The sequence below is a fragment of the Xyrauchen texanus genome, chromosome 3 (genome assembly GCF_025860055.1).
Source record: "Xyrauchen texanus isolate HMW12.3.18 chromosome 3, RBS_HiC_50CHRs, whole genome shotgun sequence".
Lineage (NCBI taxonomy): Eukaryota > Metazoa > Chordata > Actinopteri > Cypriniformes > Catostomidae > Xyrauchen > Xyrauchen texanus.
Window position 1 is genome coordinate 24,484,590 of NC_068278.1, and position 18,018 is coordinate 24,502,607.

General features: G+C 41.8%; 1 protein-coding gene across 5 annotated transcripts in view; it reads left to right on the forward strand.

Moving 5' to 3' along the window:
- The window catches only part of slc4a4a (solute carrier family 4 member 4a), a 79,514-nt gene that overhangs the window by 59,111 nt on the left and 2,385 nt on the right, over positions 1-18,018 (forward strand). For all 5 annotated transcript variants that reach the window (XM_052093393.1, XM_052093400.1, XM_052093375.1 and 2 more), the window contains 7 exons: positions 826-1,004; positions 5,358-5,430; positions 5,550-5,618; positions 6,555-6,728; positions 14,996-15,160; positions 15,820-15,913; positions 17,666-17,745. In XM_052093393.1, the coding sequence (XP_051949353.1) occupies positions 826-1,004; positions 5,358-5,430; positions 5,550-5,618; positions 6,555-6,728; positions 14,996-15,160; positions 15,820-15,913; positions 17,666-17,709 (798 nt within the window). In that variant the 3' untranslated portion in view covers positions 17,710-17,745. The remainder of the gene's footprint in view (positions 1-825; positions 1,005-5,357; positions 5,431-5,549; positions 5,619-6,554; positions 6,729-14,995; positions 15,161-15,819; positions 15,914-17,665; positions 17,746-18,018) is intronic.

Genomic DNA, 18,018 nt, shown 5'->3' on the forward strand with positions numbered 1-18,018 from the left:
ATCAGTTTTATGTTCTGGGTGATCTCATTAGTATTTTTAATTATTTGTACTTAATATGTACACTTTCATTTTTGTACATTTGGATATACACTGAAACTTACAATATCATTGTCAATTTATAGTCAGATTCTACAACGTAAACTCTTGTATATGTGCAACTTAAGATAACTAATAATCTTTGTGAATCCCCTGACAACTGGTCAGATCTGACATTGCCAGAATCTTTATTAGGGTATAACCGCATGTAACGGAGTTCAAGACTCAAAGCACGGTGGGACTCCCATTGATTTAAATAATGGAGAAGCATTGTGTAAAAAATACCTTTTTATTGCAAATTAATTTATAACTAAAATCCAAATGGGAATTAATTTGCACACTTTGTATGACTGAATCTATTTACAGGACCTTACAAGCTCAACAAGAATTAAACATAAATGAAATGCTCGTTCATCTTTCACTAAGATGTCCATATATCATATATAATAAAAACAATAATTTCAACCTATTAATTAAATATTCTATGAACCCTCAAATGATTTGTAAACATTTGTACATCTGATGCAGTTCATATGTACATGTAAGGCTTTACATTTCATTGTCTATTCAATCATGTATGTGTGCTAGAACCACACTTTACATACACATACCTATGATTACTAATGAGATCACATTAAGTAGTATGTCAGTTTCTAGCACTCAATAAACCTGTTGGGCTTTTAAGACTGATGTAAGTGTCAGTTGTTGAATTGTCATCAAATATTCATGATTCCCCAATAGTAAAAATATTACTTTATAAACAGCCTTGTTTTCTTTGGTCTTCATCAGAAAGGTGCAGGCTACCATCTGGACCTGTTCTGGGTAGCTGTCCTGTTAGTAGTGTGCTCTTTTATGGGTCTGCCCTGGTATGTAGCTGCAACGGTTATTTCCATTGCTCACATTGACAGCTTGAAGATGGAAACAGAGACATCCGCTCCTGGTGAACAGCCCAAATTTTTGGGTGTCAGGTAAGTTCTGAAGCACATGAAAGATAAAAACTAAATAAATAAAAACAAATTAAAGGGATAATTCACCCCAAAATGAAAATTCTCCATTTATGTACCCTCATGCCATCCCAGATGTGTATGACTTTCTTTCTTCTTTTGAATCCACAATATTCTCAGAGAGTCCACTGTATTTCGCAAGGTGTTTATTGGAATTTATGGTTGGTTAGCGGAAGTGCGACTGGTTGGCGTTTTGTGTGTAGACGGTCACTGTTTGCTTGCGTGTCATGCGGTTAGATTCTTGCTTTTGAAATGTTGTAAGATGTCTTAAAACATTTCTCGGACAGTGTATACAGTTAATGGTTATCCTATTAATCAAGCAAAAATAAAGTTTTGTCTAAAACAACGTTATGATCAGAAACCAATCGCAAAGCACAGTGCTCCAGTTCCAGATACTGCTTCTTCCATCGGCTTCCTACAGAAGGATTGACTTAGGAACATCTGTTTGAAAAAGTTTTGGAATAATTGGTGTGCTCTTCTCACTTTATTGGCAAGAAGTCAACAGCAGGGATTACTTATATTATCCATCATTATAGTCCAGCTACAATAGACGTCCAGAAACAGAGCGCAATGAATATCATACAATATAAACTATATTATTATTGTGCTAACAGGTGAGAGTGCATGTGCTGAAATTTCTTTAGTAATGTTGAGATTTTGTTCATTTCTATTTAGCATCTTTTTCTGTGAATGCTTCACATGTTTTGAAATTACATTATTAGAGTATAAAAAGGAACAGTGTTTTTCCTGAACTTTTCCAACTGTTTTCATGCTGTGATGCTAAGTGGCTCAAAAGTAACGGTCAGTATTTGGCATGGCCACCAGCTGCATTAAGTACTGCAGTGCATCTCCTCCTCATGGACTGCACCAGATTTGCCAGTTCTTGCAGTGAGATGTTACCCCACTCTTCCAAGGCACTTGCAAGTTCCTGGAAATTTCTGGGGGGAATAGTCCTAGCCCTCACCCGCCTTTCTAACAGGTTCAAGACATGCTCAATGGGACTGAGATCGGACTCTTCGCTGGCCATGGCAGAACACTGACATTCCTGACATCCAGGAAATCATGCACAGAATGAGCATTATGGCTGGTGGCATTGTCATGCTGGAGGGTCATGTCAGGATGAGCCTGCATGAAGGGTACCACATTAGGGAGGAGGATGTCTTCCCTGTAACGCACAGCATTGAGATTGCCTGCAATGACAACAAGCTCAGTCTGATGATGCTGTGACACACCACCCCAGACTGTGATGGACCCTCCACCTCCTAATCGATCCTGCTCCAGAGTATAGGCCTCTGTGTAACACTCATTCCTTCGACGATAGACGTGAGTCCAACCATCACCTCTGGTGAGACAAAACTGCGACTCGTCAGTTAAGAGCACTTTTTGCCAGTCCTGTCTGGTCCAGCAAAGGTGGGTTTGTGCCCATAGGCAACATTGTTGCCGGTGATATCTGGTAAGGACCTGCCTTACAACAGGCCTACAAGCCGTCAGTCCAGCCTCTCTCAGCCTATAGCGGACAGTTTGAGCACTGATGGAGGGATTGTGCATTCCTGGGGTAACTCGGGCAGTTGTTGTTGCTATCCTGTACCTTTCCTGCAGGTGTGATATTCGGATGTACCGATCCTGTTGTTACACGTGGTCTTCCACTGCAAGGACTGTCAGCTGTCCTTCTTGCCTCTCACAGTACGGACAATTTATTGCCCTGGCCACATCTGCAGTTCTCATGCCTCCATGCAGCATCCCTAAGGCAAATTCACGCAGATGAGCAGGGACCCTGGGCATATTTCTATTGGTGTTTTTCAGAGTCAGTAGAAAGGTCTCTTTAGTGTCCTAAGATTTTATAACTGTGACCTTAATTGCCTACCGTCTGTAAGCTGTTAGTGTCTTAATGACCGTTCCACAGGTGCATGTTCATTAATTGTTTATGGTTCATAGAACAATCATGGAAAACATTGTTTAAACACTTTACATTATAGATCTATAAAGTTATTTGTATTTTTACAAAATTATCTTTAAAATGCTGTGTCTTGAAAAAGGGCTGTTTCTTTTTTTGCTGAGTTTATTTGCTTTACAGAGAACATTGAACTTTTGTGTACAATGTTTATAATGTATGTCCAAATAAATATGTTTATTTGTATTGCATGTAGATCTTTGTGTAAGGTACAGTTTATTGTGTGGCTAAATAAATTAAATGTATCAACAGGATCAGTTGTTCAGTTAACACTAAAACATTTAATGTAGGTTAAAGCATTTAGATACGGCTATTCTATTTCATTATTATAAAGCTAGATTCAGTTTACTACACAGTCATCTCCCACAAAATAATTGTATTTTATCAGAAAAAAGGCAGCATGATGGTATCATCGTCTGAGTCCTGTTATATATGAGCATCCTGCTGTCTGGACCTCCCCTTTATCTGCAGTAAGTACATAATCTCAGTACAACAAACTCTTCAGGTTCTGACTAGACTCAATATATGCTTTAAAATAAACATAATTATCTACAGTTCTCAAAACATGTCCAATTTTAAAAATGTGAAGGCGCTAATAGGCTACATCGCTATTTAGGTTAGTCTGCTCAGGTTCTTCCATCGATGGATAAAGAATCAACAAAATAACTAAAATGCTTCTATTTGTGATATTTGGCCATCCTCCTCAAACCCATAATCATTAACAGATAGGTGGGAAGAACAATATTGCCTTGCTGTAATTCTGTGATCATTTGTTCTCAAGTTTGACATTTTTAATGCTGCGTTGGTACATAACATAACGATTGTTAACGCTTAACCGGATGTTCTGTCCACATCGCCCGCAAAGCATCATGGGATTATTGTGGATACAAATTAAGATTTTTAGAAGAATATCTCAGTGCTGTTGGTGCTTACAGTGTAAATGAATGGTGACCAGACCTTTTAAAGCTCCAAAAATCATATTATGGCCAAATCAAATTAATTATACAGTTTAAGTTGCTAAATCCATGTCTTTAGAAGCGATAAGTGTGAAAGAGAAAAATCTCAGTATTTAAGTCTTTATTTTTTTTACCATAACTCTCTGCTTTCACTTTCAAAATGTGAATGAACGTGAAAGTTAACATTTATGGTAAAAAAAATGAGTCATATGGATTACTTTTTATGTGGCCTTTGTGATTTTTGGAGCTTCAAAGGTCTGGTCACCATTAATTTTGCATTGCAAGGACCAACAGAGCTGAAATATTCTTCTAAAAATATTTGTTAGTTCTCCAGAACAAATAAAGTCATACACATTTGGGATGGCACGAGGGTGAGTAAATTATGAATTAATTAACATTTTTGGATGAACAATCCCTTTAAGTTATTGTAGAAATTTCGTAAAACAATTCTGTAAAAAATACATTTTAAAAGGGACGTGAAAATATTTTACATTAAAGGTTGTGCATTCAACATGGGAAGGTTGCGTGTTATCCTAAAAAAACATGAACAAAACTATGCAAGTAAAAAGAAAATATACAACAGTCTACGTTAAATATGGGCTCACTTGAAACAAGGATAAACTGTTTTGTACCGACATCGTGTTTTGTGTGGTGATTGACTTTTTGAGATTAATGGTATTTAAATTATTTAATAATAATAATGAATACTTAACATTATTAACATTAGTAAATGTCATTGTTTCCACATTTGAAGGGCATTTTTGTTTACTTTTGTAGGATAAGCAATTTTGGTATTGTGTTGGGTCGTCACTTGATAACAAATTCAAAACCTGCGTCATGAAGAAAAACCAGTTGAGAACCACAGCACTAGTTGACGTACAGTATTTTGCACCACTTGTTGACTACAGAGTTCAGCTCACTGGGGCACCTCTTTAAAGGCTGCTTGTTTGATTAATCTCCAGGGGGATTTATTGATGCAGCTGTAAGCTGAACAAACGCATACATCCTATTTCTGTTGAAAACACAACCACCAGTATTTAGGACATGTTTTAAAATGTTTTTTTTTATTTCAGTTAACCAATCAGACACTGTAACCACTTGTAAGAGTACAATCTCCGGAACTTGTCTTTTATAGCCACTCATAGTCAACAAAGTTTAAAACCATGTGTTTCTAGCGCAATGGTTGATTGGCAGGTGAAAATATGGTCCTAAGTTGTTGTCCGGGATGCATTAGGAATGGATTAGTGTTTGCATTACAAATGCAGCATGCTCAATGCCAAATGACTTCTTATTATAATTAATAATGAATTAATGACTATGTTTTGCAATTATTACCATACTTAGACCTTTTTTACTGTAAGATTTAAGATTTTTAATGTTTAGCATGTTGTGAAATTATCTCCCCTTCAGGGAACAGAGAGTCACTGGTGTCATGGTCTTCATTCTCACTGGTCTGTCTGTCTTCATGTCTCCTATCCTCAAGGTAATTAAGTAGTAACTACAGTAGCATCAAGCATGTGCCATGGCATGTGTGTGTGATATTATTTGTTTGTTCTTAAAAGCATGTTACCTAAAACCATGGATCTGAATTCTTTCTCATAGTTCATACCCATGCCGGTGCTGTATGGAGTCTTCCTTTACATGGGTGTTGCCTCACTCAATGGAGTTCAGGTGAGTTACCAAGGACATAGAGTTCTAACAGAGCACATTTTTCAGTGCTGAAATATAGGGGTTGGAGTAAAACTGACTCACTGATGTATCTTGATTCTTTCTCAAATTATTCTGTATTGAACCACAAAAAAAAAAAAAAACATAATTGAAAAAAATCATAAAGGACAAAACATAACAGATACAGTATATGGCCAAAAGTTTCATGTTCGGCTATTCCATCAATTCCAGTGAAGACAAATCTAACTGCTACAGCATACATTACATATACTTATACAGAATACATACTTTTCTGTTCCTGCATGACAATGCCGCTGTGCACAATGCGAGATCCATAAAGAAGCAATATACTTAGTCTGGTGTAAAAGAACTTCACTTGCCTGCACAAAGCACAGACCTGAACCCCAGTGAACACTGACTGTGAGCCAGTGTCCATCACCCAACATCAGACAGTGTGAGTGCCATTGGTGTACAACACTTAAAAAATGGCACAGATGGTGCATCTGCAGCAGCATTGTACTACGAAAAGGACACAAAATCTGAATAAACCTTATTTTACAACGTAAAGGCAATAAATCACACAGGAATCACAATTGCCGAACAGTTTTGATGTAGTATTGACGCAGTATTTAATTTAAACAATATGAAAACCACAGAGCAAATGTAAGCCACATTTCTATTGGTGAGTGAGAACTGACATAATTTAGTGTGCCTTTTATGCAGAATCTTTACATCTTTACAGAATCTGTCATTGAACCAACTCACTTTGGAAAAGAGATTTGAGCGCTGTTGTTGCTGAAAATTTTAGCTACATCGAGAATTGTTTTGTAATTGGATCGTGAATACCTGAATCTAAATGGATTTCAATTGTGAGGTGCCTAAAGATTCCCACTACTACTGAGAAATGCTGAGGATTTTCACCTATATTTTTGTTCTCAGTTTATGGACCGGCTGAAGCTGTTCCTCATGCCTGCCAAACACCAGCCAGACCTAATCTACCTACGGCATGTGCCACTGAGGAAGGTCCATCTCTTCACTTTTGTCCAGCTGCTCTGCCTGGCGCTTCTCTGGGTCCTCAAATCCACTGTGGCAGCCATCATCTTCCCTGTCATGGTTAGTCACGTGCTGCCATTCCCTATTCTCAAGGATTGCAATACATTTTGTGTCTATGTAATTTTGAATCCTTTCAAAATGGATAGGAACCCCATAAAAAGTAGTTGGTCTAATGCAGTTTGCTTGTTCGAATTCTTTTAAACCACTATAAAATAGAGAAAAGGTTGATAATGTGTTATGATGTCACCAATAATATCAATATACACTAAACATCAAAGTGCCATGCTTGTTAAAGCTGAAGAATGTTATTTCTTCAGCACTAGTGCCACACTCTGTCACTCAATCTCACCACTTCTAGGGCCGATTTTTAGAACCTTGTGTGCTTCTATTAAGAACTCTAAATACCATGCAGCATCGCATGAAATCAATATGGCGGCACTCACAGCAGGTAATAGTTTTCGCGATCGCATCTTATCTCCCAAAATCTATTTTAGCACCTGCTGTTATATAATCAGTCCTCTGGTGCATCTGATGTGAAGTGTAAGGTAAGATTTTTTAAATTACAGTATGCATTAAAGAACTCACGCTAGGGGGTCCGTCAGTACAGAAGAAAGAGTTAAACAGTTTCCTGAATACGACCCCCGTCTGCTATTGTTAAAACCGACAGATAGTCCTGCCCCCGAATTGCCGCATTCCTTGAGTGAATATTGTTGTGTCAGGCTGGACAGGTAGCTCAAAACAAACAGAGGAATGTTTAATTTGCTAAAGAGTAAAGTTTATCATGTAAATTTTTCTTAACGTTTTGGGAAGGTGGAACCTTTGTAATGTGTCCACCTGAAGTCATTACACTAATGCACACACCACAACATGCTTCCCTGTCAGTGATAAAATAATGGGTTTTAGTACTATTTGATGTACAAAATAAGCCCAGATGGGACTTGTGATTACAATCAAGTATTTTTAGCCTATATAAGGTGCATTTTAATTACCACTGAAGCACACAAAATCTAAACTATCTGCTTTTCCCGTTGAGTTCAAAGCGGCGCTTGACATTGGCAATGACTCTCTGATGCAAATCATGAACACAGCTTCACGATGGCTGTTGGAAAGTGGATAGTCACAGTCTAGCGGTAGATTAATATTGTGGGGGATGAGAGTTTAAGAGATTTAATGGCCATTGCAATGAATACTATACCTATGGGGACTAAAGCCATCTTTACACAGCAAAGGTGGCACAGAAGCTGCATCTGAAGTGGCAATTTGGTGTATTTTCACAGATCATGAATCAATGCATTTACACAGCAGTTGAAAATGCATAAATAATGTTATGAGATAAATATTTTAAATGTAAAATTATGAATATAGAAATATTAAATGAATTAAATTATGTATTAATACTCAAATGGGTACTAATTCTTTAAATAAGTCAACCTTCCAATTAGACTTTGGAAAATGTTTAATGTTACTTGAATGGATGACATTTTAGTGCATTTCTATCTTTATACTTTGAAGGCTTTGTTTGGAAAATGTTAATAAAGCATTATATTGATACATATAGTTCCCCTTCTGTCACTCACTCAAAGTTGTGTCGAATGAAGTGACACAAGGGGTCTTTCTGGGACGCCAAAAAGGCCAATGTCAAGATGGCAGACAGAATTTGCATGCCCCGCCCCGGACATATGGGTATAAAGGGAAGCGGTGCAGCGAGTGCCAGTCAGAATTTTTCTTCGGAGCCGAACGGTTGTGCAACAGCAAGCTGAGTTCACCACTGTTTCACTCACCTCTACTGGCAATAAGCACTGCTGTTGGATCTACGGCCAGCGCCGGCGGTATGGGGGGGAATTAGGGGGCAATGCCCCCCCAAATGTCTTTTATGCCCCCCCCCCCCCCAAATTCTTGCTTTCAAAACTCTCCAAAAATGGACATTAGGAAATGGTTCAAAACCACAGTTTCTCCTTCAAGTTCCACGCCGATTAACGATTCTGCTGACCCCATACAGCAAGACAATGACAGCCCGGCTAAAATTTGTGACTCCGTGGCCGGCGTGGCCGCTAACATCGTAGCTTCCCAAGCTAGCACACATTATGGATTTGGTAGGAGTGGAGATAGTGGAGTCGGAGTTCTGCGTCGCACGTTGATTTCTCCAGTCCCAAATGGAAGACGACTCAGAGGAGAAATGGACAGTTCAGAGACTGTTGTCCAAACATTACAAAACGCTTAAGGCGATGCCCACTGTGTTGACGGCACTCCAACTGGCTTTGGTATTTGGTGCTTCTACCGCGACCTGCGAAAATTCGTTCTCCATGCTCAAAAATGTGTTTTCAGAACACAGAAGCAGCATGCTTCACACAAGAAAGGCCAGACTAGTTCATCTTGCATTCGAGAAGGACTTGACAAAAAAGTGTTGTGGTGCATGGAAGGACGCTGTTCTCAGGAAGTTCCAATCAGCTCACAAGCGGCGTCTTCAGCTTTTCTAACTGTAAGTTAAATTTAAAGTTTCATGCTGACCGGTTGTTAGTGTATTTATCTAACTGGCATTATGTACTGTCAAAGTTCACTATATTGTGTTGTCACGTTATGTTGTTGTGATGAGACTAATGGTTTAGTAGGCCTATTTAGTTCAGTTTTTTTTGCGCTGTCCGTTGTCCTGAAATGTCACTCCCACCGTGGAGAACTACTGTCCTGTCAGTGTGTATGACACTATGTGTATTGTATGTTCGTTAGCTATAATAAAGCTGTGGTCAGAGTCGGTCTTGCAATTTTTTTATAGGCCTATTTAACCCTTATTTAATCAAATTTCTTAAGAGTTGCACGTCTTGCAACAATGTGTAATGGTTTATGTGTTTATTGTATGGGTTGCATCACTTCATGGTAATAGCTAACAGAAAAGGCAGTAGCAATAATAAATATAGGATATCTGATATCTGAAAAAAAGTCCCCATACCTAGTGCCCACCCATTGAAAATAAATGCCCCCCTGCTGAGTGCAGCCTGGAGCCGGCTCTGTCTACGGCACGTTTCCAGCTGGCGTTCTCTCTCTCTGCACGTTGTGCAGTCTATGCCCCTGGGTGCTTCGACAGTGCTTTCATTGCCTGAAAGAGTGTTTCTCCTCCTAAAAAGAGTTTATTTCCTTTAAAAGAGTTTGAGTTTCCACTCATAAAAGAGCAATACACAGCAGGCATTGAACGTCCTTTCCTTTTCTTTTTAAAGATGTCTTTCCGCCTCTGTGTAGTTCCTCGATGAGGTTGATTTCTCTCCACTTCTGACGGTCACAAAAGCTGCCTCACGTGCCTGGGCTGCGATCACACGCAGGCAGCGTTTTATGAATGGTTCATGTTCTCAGTGCGAGAACATATCCATGGCAATGTTCCCTGGCCATGACAACATTGCGGTCGTGGCTTTATTTGTCACGAGAGAAAGCCACTTCAGCCCCCCCCCCGTGTCGTTCCTTCTTCCCATGGGATTGAGGATGACCCGGCTGGCGATGAAGGCGATTTGGGGATGACAATGGGCTCTGTTTCGCCAGGTAAATCCCCACGAAATCCCAGCCGGCACTCTCCCTTGAGCACCCGGAATTGGCTGATGACATTGCCACTTTATTGGAGAGCATCACAGCGGTGTCTGATGCTGATAACTCATCTGGCATGCCACCTTCGGGTCTGCTCGCCCAGTCTGACGCTGACGCGCAGATGTCCACTATGCTTCCCGGGCGCTGTGAGTGCGAGGCTGGACTGGAAACCTCCGTCCCCGCCTCACGGCTACTTGATCGGTTCCTCGGTCAGGGCGCCGTTCATACATTTGCCGCACTGCCTTCAGGCTGCGACACCCACATTCTCAATAAAGAGCGATTTCCTCACTCCCTGCGTCATCCAGCGGTGCGCGTTCTCACGGTACCCCGGCCCCAAACTCTACAGTCCTGGCTCCCTGGACGCAGTTCCCTCGCCTCTGGCCCCACGACTGCTCAGCCCTGGTAGGCCAGCGCTGACGAGTTCCGAAGACGTCTCTAGGACCTCTTCCTCAGTCTCTAACCCACCAAACTCGCGTTCGACGGCCAGGCATATCAGTACAAGGTCCTCCCCTTCGGCATGTCCCTGTCCCCTCGCGTCTTCACAAAGATCGCGGAGGCAGCTCTTGCCCCGCTATGGGAAGTGGGCATCTGCATACTCAACTACCTCAATGACTGGCTCATCCTGTCTCCCTCTCGAGAGTTACTGTGCACTCATGGGGCACCTCAGCCGTCTAGGGCTTCAGGTCAACTGTGAAAAGAGTAAACTCGTCCTGGTTCAGAGCATCTCTTTTCTCGGCATGGAGTTAGACTCAGTCTCAATGACAGTGCATCTCACCAATGAGCATGCTCAGTCAGTGCTCAGTGCTCTCTTCGAGCCCGGCACAGCGGTTCCTCTAAAATAATTCCAGAGGCTCCTGGGGCATATGGCATCCTCAGCCGCGGCCGCGCCCCTCGGGTTCATGCATATGAGACCGCTTCAGCACTGGCTACAGACTCGAGACCCGAGATGGGCATGGCGCCACGGCACATACCATGTGACAATCACCCCTTCTTGCCATCAGACTTTCAACCCTTGGACAGACATCTGCTTTCTGCGGACCAGAGTCCCCTTGCAGCAGGTGTCCTGACATGTCCTGGTGACCACAGACACCTCTTGACAGGGTTGGGGCACCATGTGCTATGGGCATGCTGCCGCTGGCCTCTGGACAGGACCTCGGCGGCGTTGGCGCATCAACTGCCTAGAGTTGTTGGCTGTATCTCTTGCCCTACGGATGTTTCTCCCACTATTCCGGGGCAAGCATGTTTTGATCCATTCAGACAGCACCGCGACAGTAGCATGCATAAATTGCCACGGTGCCGTGTGCTCTCGTCATATGTCACAACTCGCCCGCCATCTCCTCCTTTGGAGTCAGCCGTGACTCAGGTCGCTGCGCGCCACTCACATCCCTGGCAACCGCAACATGACGGCGGACGTGCTGTCGTGGCAGGTTTTGCCCAGCGGAGAGTCTAGGCTCCACCCACAGGTGGTTCAGCTGATATGGGACCAATTCGGCAAGGCACAGATAGATCTCTTTGCCTCCCAATACAACTCACACTGCCCGCTCTGGTACTCCCTGACATAAGCTCCTCTCGGGACAGACGCGCTGGCACACAGCTTGCCTCGGGGGCTGTGCAAGTACGCATTTCACCCGGTGATGTGCAAGATCAGGGAGGATGAGGAACAGGTCATCGTGGTGGCCCCTTACTGGCTTGGTTCACGGATCTTACACTCCTCGTGACAGAACCTCCCTGGAAAATTCCCCTGAGGAAGTACCTTCTTTCTCAGGGACGGGGGAACCCTCTGGTACCCAGACCTCTGGAACATCCACGTCTGGCCCCTGGACGGGATGCGGAAGATCTAGTGGATCTACCACCTGTAGTCGTAGACATGATCATCCAAGCCAGTGCTCCCTCCACCAGGCAACTTTACGCCCTAATGTGGCGCTTGTTCGCAAATTGGTGTTCTTCCCGAGCCGAAGAACCGCAGAGGTGCGCAGTTCGGTCAGTGCTTTCATTGCTGCAGGAGAGGCTGGAGGGGAGGCTGTCCCCCTCCACCTTGAAGGTGTGTGTAGCTGCTATCGCAGCCCACTACGATGCAGTAGATGGTAAGTCCCTAGGTTGGCACGATTTGATTATCAGGTTCCTGAAAGGTGCCCGGAGACTGAACACTCCCCGGTCTAGCTTATTCCCCTCCTGAGATCTCTCAGTGGTCCTCTCGGGCCTCAGAGACCCCCCTTCAAGCCGCTTGATTCAGTTCAGCTCCTCTCCCTGAAGATGGCCCTCCTAATCATGTTAGCCTCCATCAAGAGGTTTGGGGACCTGCAAGCGTTCTCTGTCAGCGACACCTGCTTGGAGTTTGGTCCGGCACATTCTCACGTTATCCTGAGGCCGTGACCGGGCTACTTGGTTCCTATGACCCCCTTGAGGGACCAGGTAGTGAACCTGCAAGCGCTGCCCCGGGAGGAGGCAGAACCAACCCTTTCGTTGCTGTGTCCGGTACGTGCTTTGTGTATCTATTTGGACCGCACGCAGATCTTTAGATGTTCTTAGCAGTTCTTTGTCTGCTTCAGCGGATGGCGGAAAGGGAATGCCATCTCCAAACAAAGGTTAGCTCACTGGGTCATTGATGCTATTTCTTTAGCTTATCACACCCAGGCCTTGCGGGTTCGAGCACACTCTACGAGAAGTGTGGCATCCTCATGGGCACTGGCCCATGGCACCTCCTTAGCAGACATCTGCTGAGCAGCGGGCTGGGCAACACCCACTACCTTTGCCAGATTTTACAATCTCAGGGTTGAGTCGGTCTCGTCCCGTGTTTTGTCAGGTCCGAGCCGGTAGAACTCGGTAACGCGGCACAACCGACCGGGTGTCCGCTTACACACAGCACCCTTCACCAAGTTGATCCAGTGCGCCTTCTATCCCAGGTTAGCCACTAAGCGTCGCTCCCTGGATGTTGTCCTCCCTAGCCTTCTGGCCTGCGGATTCTGTGGAGCAATTCGCGTCCAGACCCACTACGAGTCACATGTGCTCTGTGCTGGGGTCGGGCTCCATGGGCTTAGTTCCCTTTTCAGGCAAACTCCCAGTGATGTATTTCCCACGATACGGTCCCACTGTCGGCGGACCTTAGGGTTGTAAAACCGTACATGGGAAATGGCGACCTTGGGCAGCCCCGCTGCCCCGGTCACCATGCTTGTAGAGTTCCCCCCTCATTAGGTTGGACCTACCACCGTGCCATTTCCCACATACGGTTTTACAACCCTCATGGTGTATTTGCCACATGTTATCTCCCCCTAGACTGTGCAGGATGTGGCCTCTGGAAAGACTGCTTTTGAAAGACCGCCACCGCCTCAGAAAGACCGCCTTCCCCGACGTATTTCATAGTGTTAAGATAGCCCCAGCCGCTTCAAGTCCTATATGAGAGACATAGTGAGAGAGAAGGCCGCGGCTGCTGGGCTTGCTCCCAGGCTAGTCATTTAGCACCTGTTCCCCCCCTCAGGGGTGCGGGGAACCTAAGGTCTGTATGTGACATCTCTTTGGGGCGTTGGGGAGGGCTAATGTGCAGCCAACACAGGTGCCTCTAGCACGCAGTAGCCTGCTTGCAACTGTCTCAACAGTTCACGTAACACGGTCAGTGCGTGGCGTTTTTATATTATATATTCGACACAACGTCGAGTGAGTGACAGAAGGGGAACGACATGGTTACTGTTGTAACCTCCGTTCCCCGAGGGAATGAACGAGACGTTGTGTCCCTCCTACCACAGCACTAGACCTACCATTGCAAACGGCCATACATTATTTTCAGCTCCTCAGTGTAAAATCCTGACTGGCACTCGCTGTCCTGCTTCCCTTTATATCCATTTGTCCGGGGCGGGACATGCAAATTCTGTCTGCCAACTTGACATTGGCCTTTTCTCAGTTTCAGAGGTACTTTGGCATCCCAGGAAGACCCCTTGTGTCACTTAATTCAACACGTCTCATTTCTTCCCTCAGGGAACGGAGGTTAAAACAGTAACCATGATGTTTTCTTTCCAAAGATGGAAATAAATGCATTTTGACAGTAAAATAAGTATATATGGTGTCAAATTTCAGCATTTTCAAAATCTGTGATTAATCATGATTAACTACAAAAATTTGATTAATAGAGATTTATAAACTTGAATCCACTGACAGTCCTAAATATAATGCTTAATTAACATTTTCCTAAAACAAAGCCTTTCAAAGTATGAAGATAGAAATACACTAAAATAGCACCAATTAAAGTATCATTAAACCTTTCCCAAAGTCTAAGTGGGAGTTTTACTAATTGAAAGAACTAATCCCCACATAGGTTGTGTATTTATTGTAATGGGCATTCAATCTCTTAAACTCTCATCCTAAACAGTATTAATAAGCTGGCAGACTATGGCTCTTTGCTTTGCTACAGCAATCATGAATCTGTGTTCATGATTTGCGTCAGAGCATCAACACCTCATTCTTCATTTTTGTGATAGTTAAGGCTTGACGTGCTTCTGTGGTAATTAAACTGCACCTTGCATAGGCTGCAAAATACTTGTTTTCTGTCATAAGTTCCATCTGGGCTTGTTCTGTACAACAAATAGCATTAAGAGGTCCTTTCCTACTGCTGTTGAGTGTGTGTGGTGTGTGCATCAGTGTAATGACTCTGGGCAGTGTAATGACTTCGCCCTACTCCAACATGTGTTTATACTGGCTCATGCTTTATTAACTGTAACTATACTCTATAGTGCACACTGACTAATAGAAACTGTATTTTGATTGGTCAGATCTTGGCTCTTGTTGCTGTGAGGAAGGCATTGGACTATGTCTTCTCTCAGCTTGATCTCAGCTTCCTGGATGACGTCATACCCGAGAAGGACAAGAAAAAGAAAGAGGATGAGAAGAAAAAGAAAAAGAAGAAACAAGGAAGATTAGACAGTGACTTGGAAGATGTGAGTGCTTGTAGCTATTGTCTTATCAAGAATTTAAATACATTGGACTCTGCAAAGCAGATAACTTAGTTGATATCTTTTTATTAGATAAATGCTCTTTTTAATTTATTGATTTATAATATCTATTTATCATAGATATACAAATATTATCATATCTTTGTGTATATTTTATTACATTTTAATGAAACTCAAATAACTTTTTTATTTAAAAAGATATTTCCAATATTAATCATGCACCACAGTGTTTGGCTTTATATCCAGGAATAAAATTGCAAGAGAAGTGACTGTGTCTGCACTTTAAAAGCACTCTAGGTCTGTAGATTCCATATTATCTCAGGAAAAAGCAAAAACAGCACTAGCCAGCAGAATTGTTACTTTACATTACTCTCCATAATGCTTTCTCTTGTGCCCTTGCTGTTTACTTACAGAAATGTGTATCTGATTTAACTGTTTTTCTTTCTGGTAATGGGTACCACACTGTATATCTCAGTGAGAAGTGTTGTTAAAGTAAAGCACTCAACAACTAAAAAAGGCCAGTCACCGTACACAGCTTTCAACACTAGGCTATAAATGCTCAATATATGTGTTGAGCATTGAAAAGTACCATTTAATTACTACTCAGCCACTAAAGCTCTTTTTGATGGTTTTTTCCTGTGCAGTCTGACTATCCTTTCAATGAGAATGTCCCCAGCATTAAAATCCCAATGGACATGATGGAGCAGGAGCCTTTTTTAGGAGATAAGGCCTCCGACAGTGAGTAGACCTGACCTGGGGCCTCATCTCAACTTCTAAGATCCTTAGGAACCCAAGGAGATGCTCTCTAACCTCCTTTATAATTCAGCATGACTGCTTAACATTTATTTGATTTTGTCATTCCTACATGGCCTTTGACAGCTTATTAACCTTTAATTGTCACGTCATAATCACGTTTTCTTTAAGTTTGCATTTCATTTTACTGTGACTCTCTGTTTAAGTGACTTGCTAACATAGATTTTGGGATGCTTTAACCCTTTTAAATCCTCTTGGAATATTTTTGGATGATTTATTGACACTTCCATCTATCTTTAAAAAAATGTTGGTCTGACATTTCTCATCATTTAAAGGCATAAATAAAGGAAATATCACTCATTTTACAAATACTAAATCAATGTAATCAATTTTATTCAATTGGAACCCTTGGGCTGTGTCTCGTTTCGAAGACTGCGTGCTAGCATCCTTTGAAGGCTACAGTATGTCGAGTGTCCTCCTTTAAACAAGCCTCGTTTAAAGGAGATGGCCTTCGTAGGACAAACGGAAATGGAACGTAACATGGTTTCTATGACAGCACGCCACTTTGAGTGAGAAGGGAACAAAGTCCCTCTGGAAGGGAATGTATGAGATAGATTTTAGGGGAGATATAATGATGTATAGAGAAAAGGAAATAGATTTTACAGGAATAGTTTTAGTCTAATACGTTATTTTAGTGATATATTAATATAATTATACATATATACTTTGCAACCATCTACTGTGGAACTTCAACCTGGGAATTTATATTACTTTCATTTGAACATAATATTTACAGGAAAATTGGCGTTATTTTTTTTTTTACTTTTCCGTTGAAGAAAATAATTGTGGGTTGTGAGTGCCTACGAAGGATACACCTCATGAATCCTCCGAATTCCAGTGAAAGAAGGTCGCATTCGAAGGCTGCATTCGCAGTGTCCTACTCTCTTTTCTGAAACGAGACAGCCTCGATGAGGTATGTGTCTGACAAATGTGACCTTCAGAGGAATCAGCCTTCCAAACAAGACACAGCATTTGAAACAGGGGTTTCCTAATTTGTTTGTCAGCCAAACCTATATTGAAAATTGTATACTTGAAGGAAGTAATGCTATACTATATTATAAATATTAATGTTGTTGATTGAAAATAAATTGTACATTTATGATTACATTTAAATTATAAAATTTAAATTAGATCACATTGTGTTCTGTTGAGTTTTAATTTTATACATTTATGTTTTATACTTACATTTTTATTCATTTAATTCGGCATTGGCATTTCGGTTTAAAAACCCTTGTTTGGGAAACACTGCTTTAGGATGATTCAAACTATTTATTTTAGTATGTTTTTTTTTTTATATGTTATTCATCTCACTACAAAAACAAGTTTTAAATGCTTTCTTTTTATTTGTTTTGCTGGCTCAAAGGATTCTTAGACTTTCAACTTTTGTCTTAGTTTGTAGACGAGTCTTAATGTTAACAATTATCTAAAGAAGATGCCAATTAAATCAATCCCATGAAATCATTTAACATCACTTTCACTCTTGCATACATTAGAGCATTTGATGTCTTTAGTCTTCAGCGACCAGATTTTGTTCACCTTTTCTGCATGTGTCTTTATCTGGTGCCTGTTTGTCCTGAATGTGTATGTGTGTGTAAATGCATGATGATGGTGTAGGTTCCCTGTGTTTAGCTTAGGTCATGCATGCACTAATAATTTCCTGTTCTCTTTATCTTCCAGGAGAAAAGTCCCCTTCATTCCTTGACCGATATACATCATGCTGAAAAGCGGCACTGCTTTCAGACCAGCCCAATGTCAAGGTAAGCATCTGAAGTTGGTGGAAGTTACTAAGCATTTTAGTATGCAGGGGTGTGTTGACTTTGCCGAGAGTGCATATTATGGGACCTCTTATCAGGTTGTAGATATTGGAAAACAGAAGATGGTATAAAGGTTCAGCAGCAGTGTGCTCTTCAGTTTATATGCTGCTTTGGTTCTGTCTAAATAAAATGCAGCATCAGTGCTGCCTTTAACCTTACACATTGTTAGTGTCATGACAGATTATACATTTTATCATATTATTATTATTTCATAGT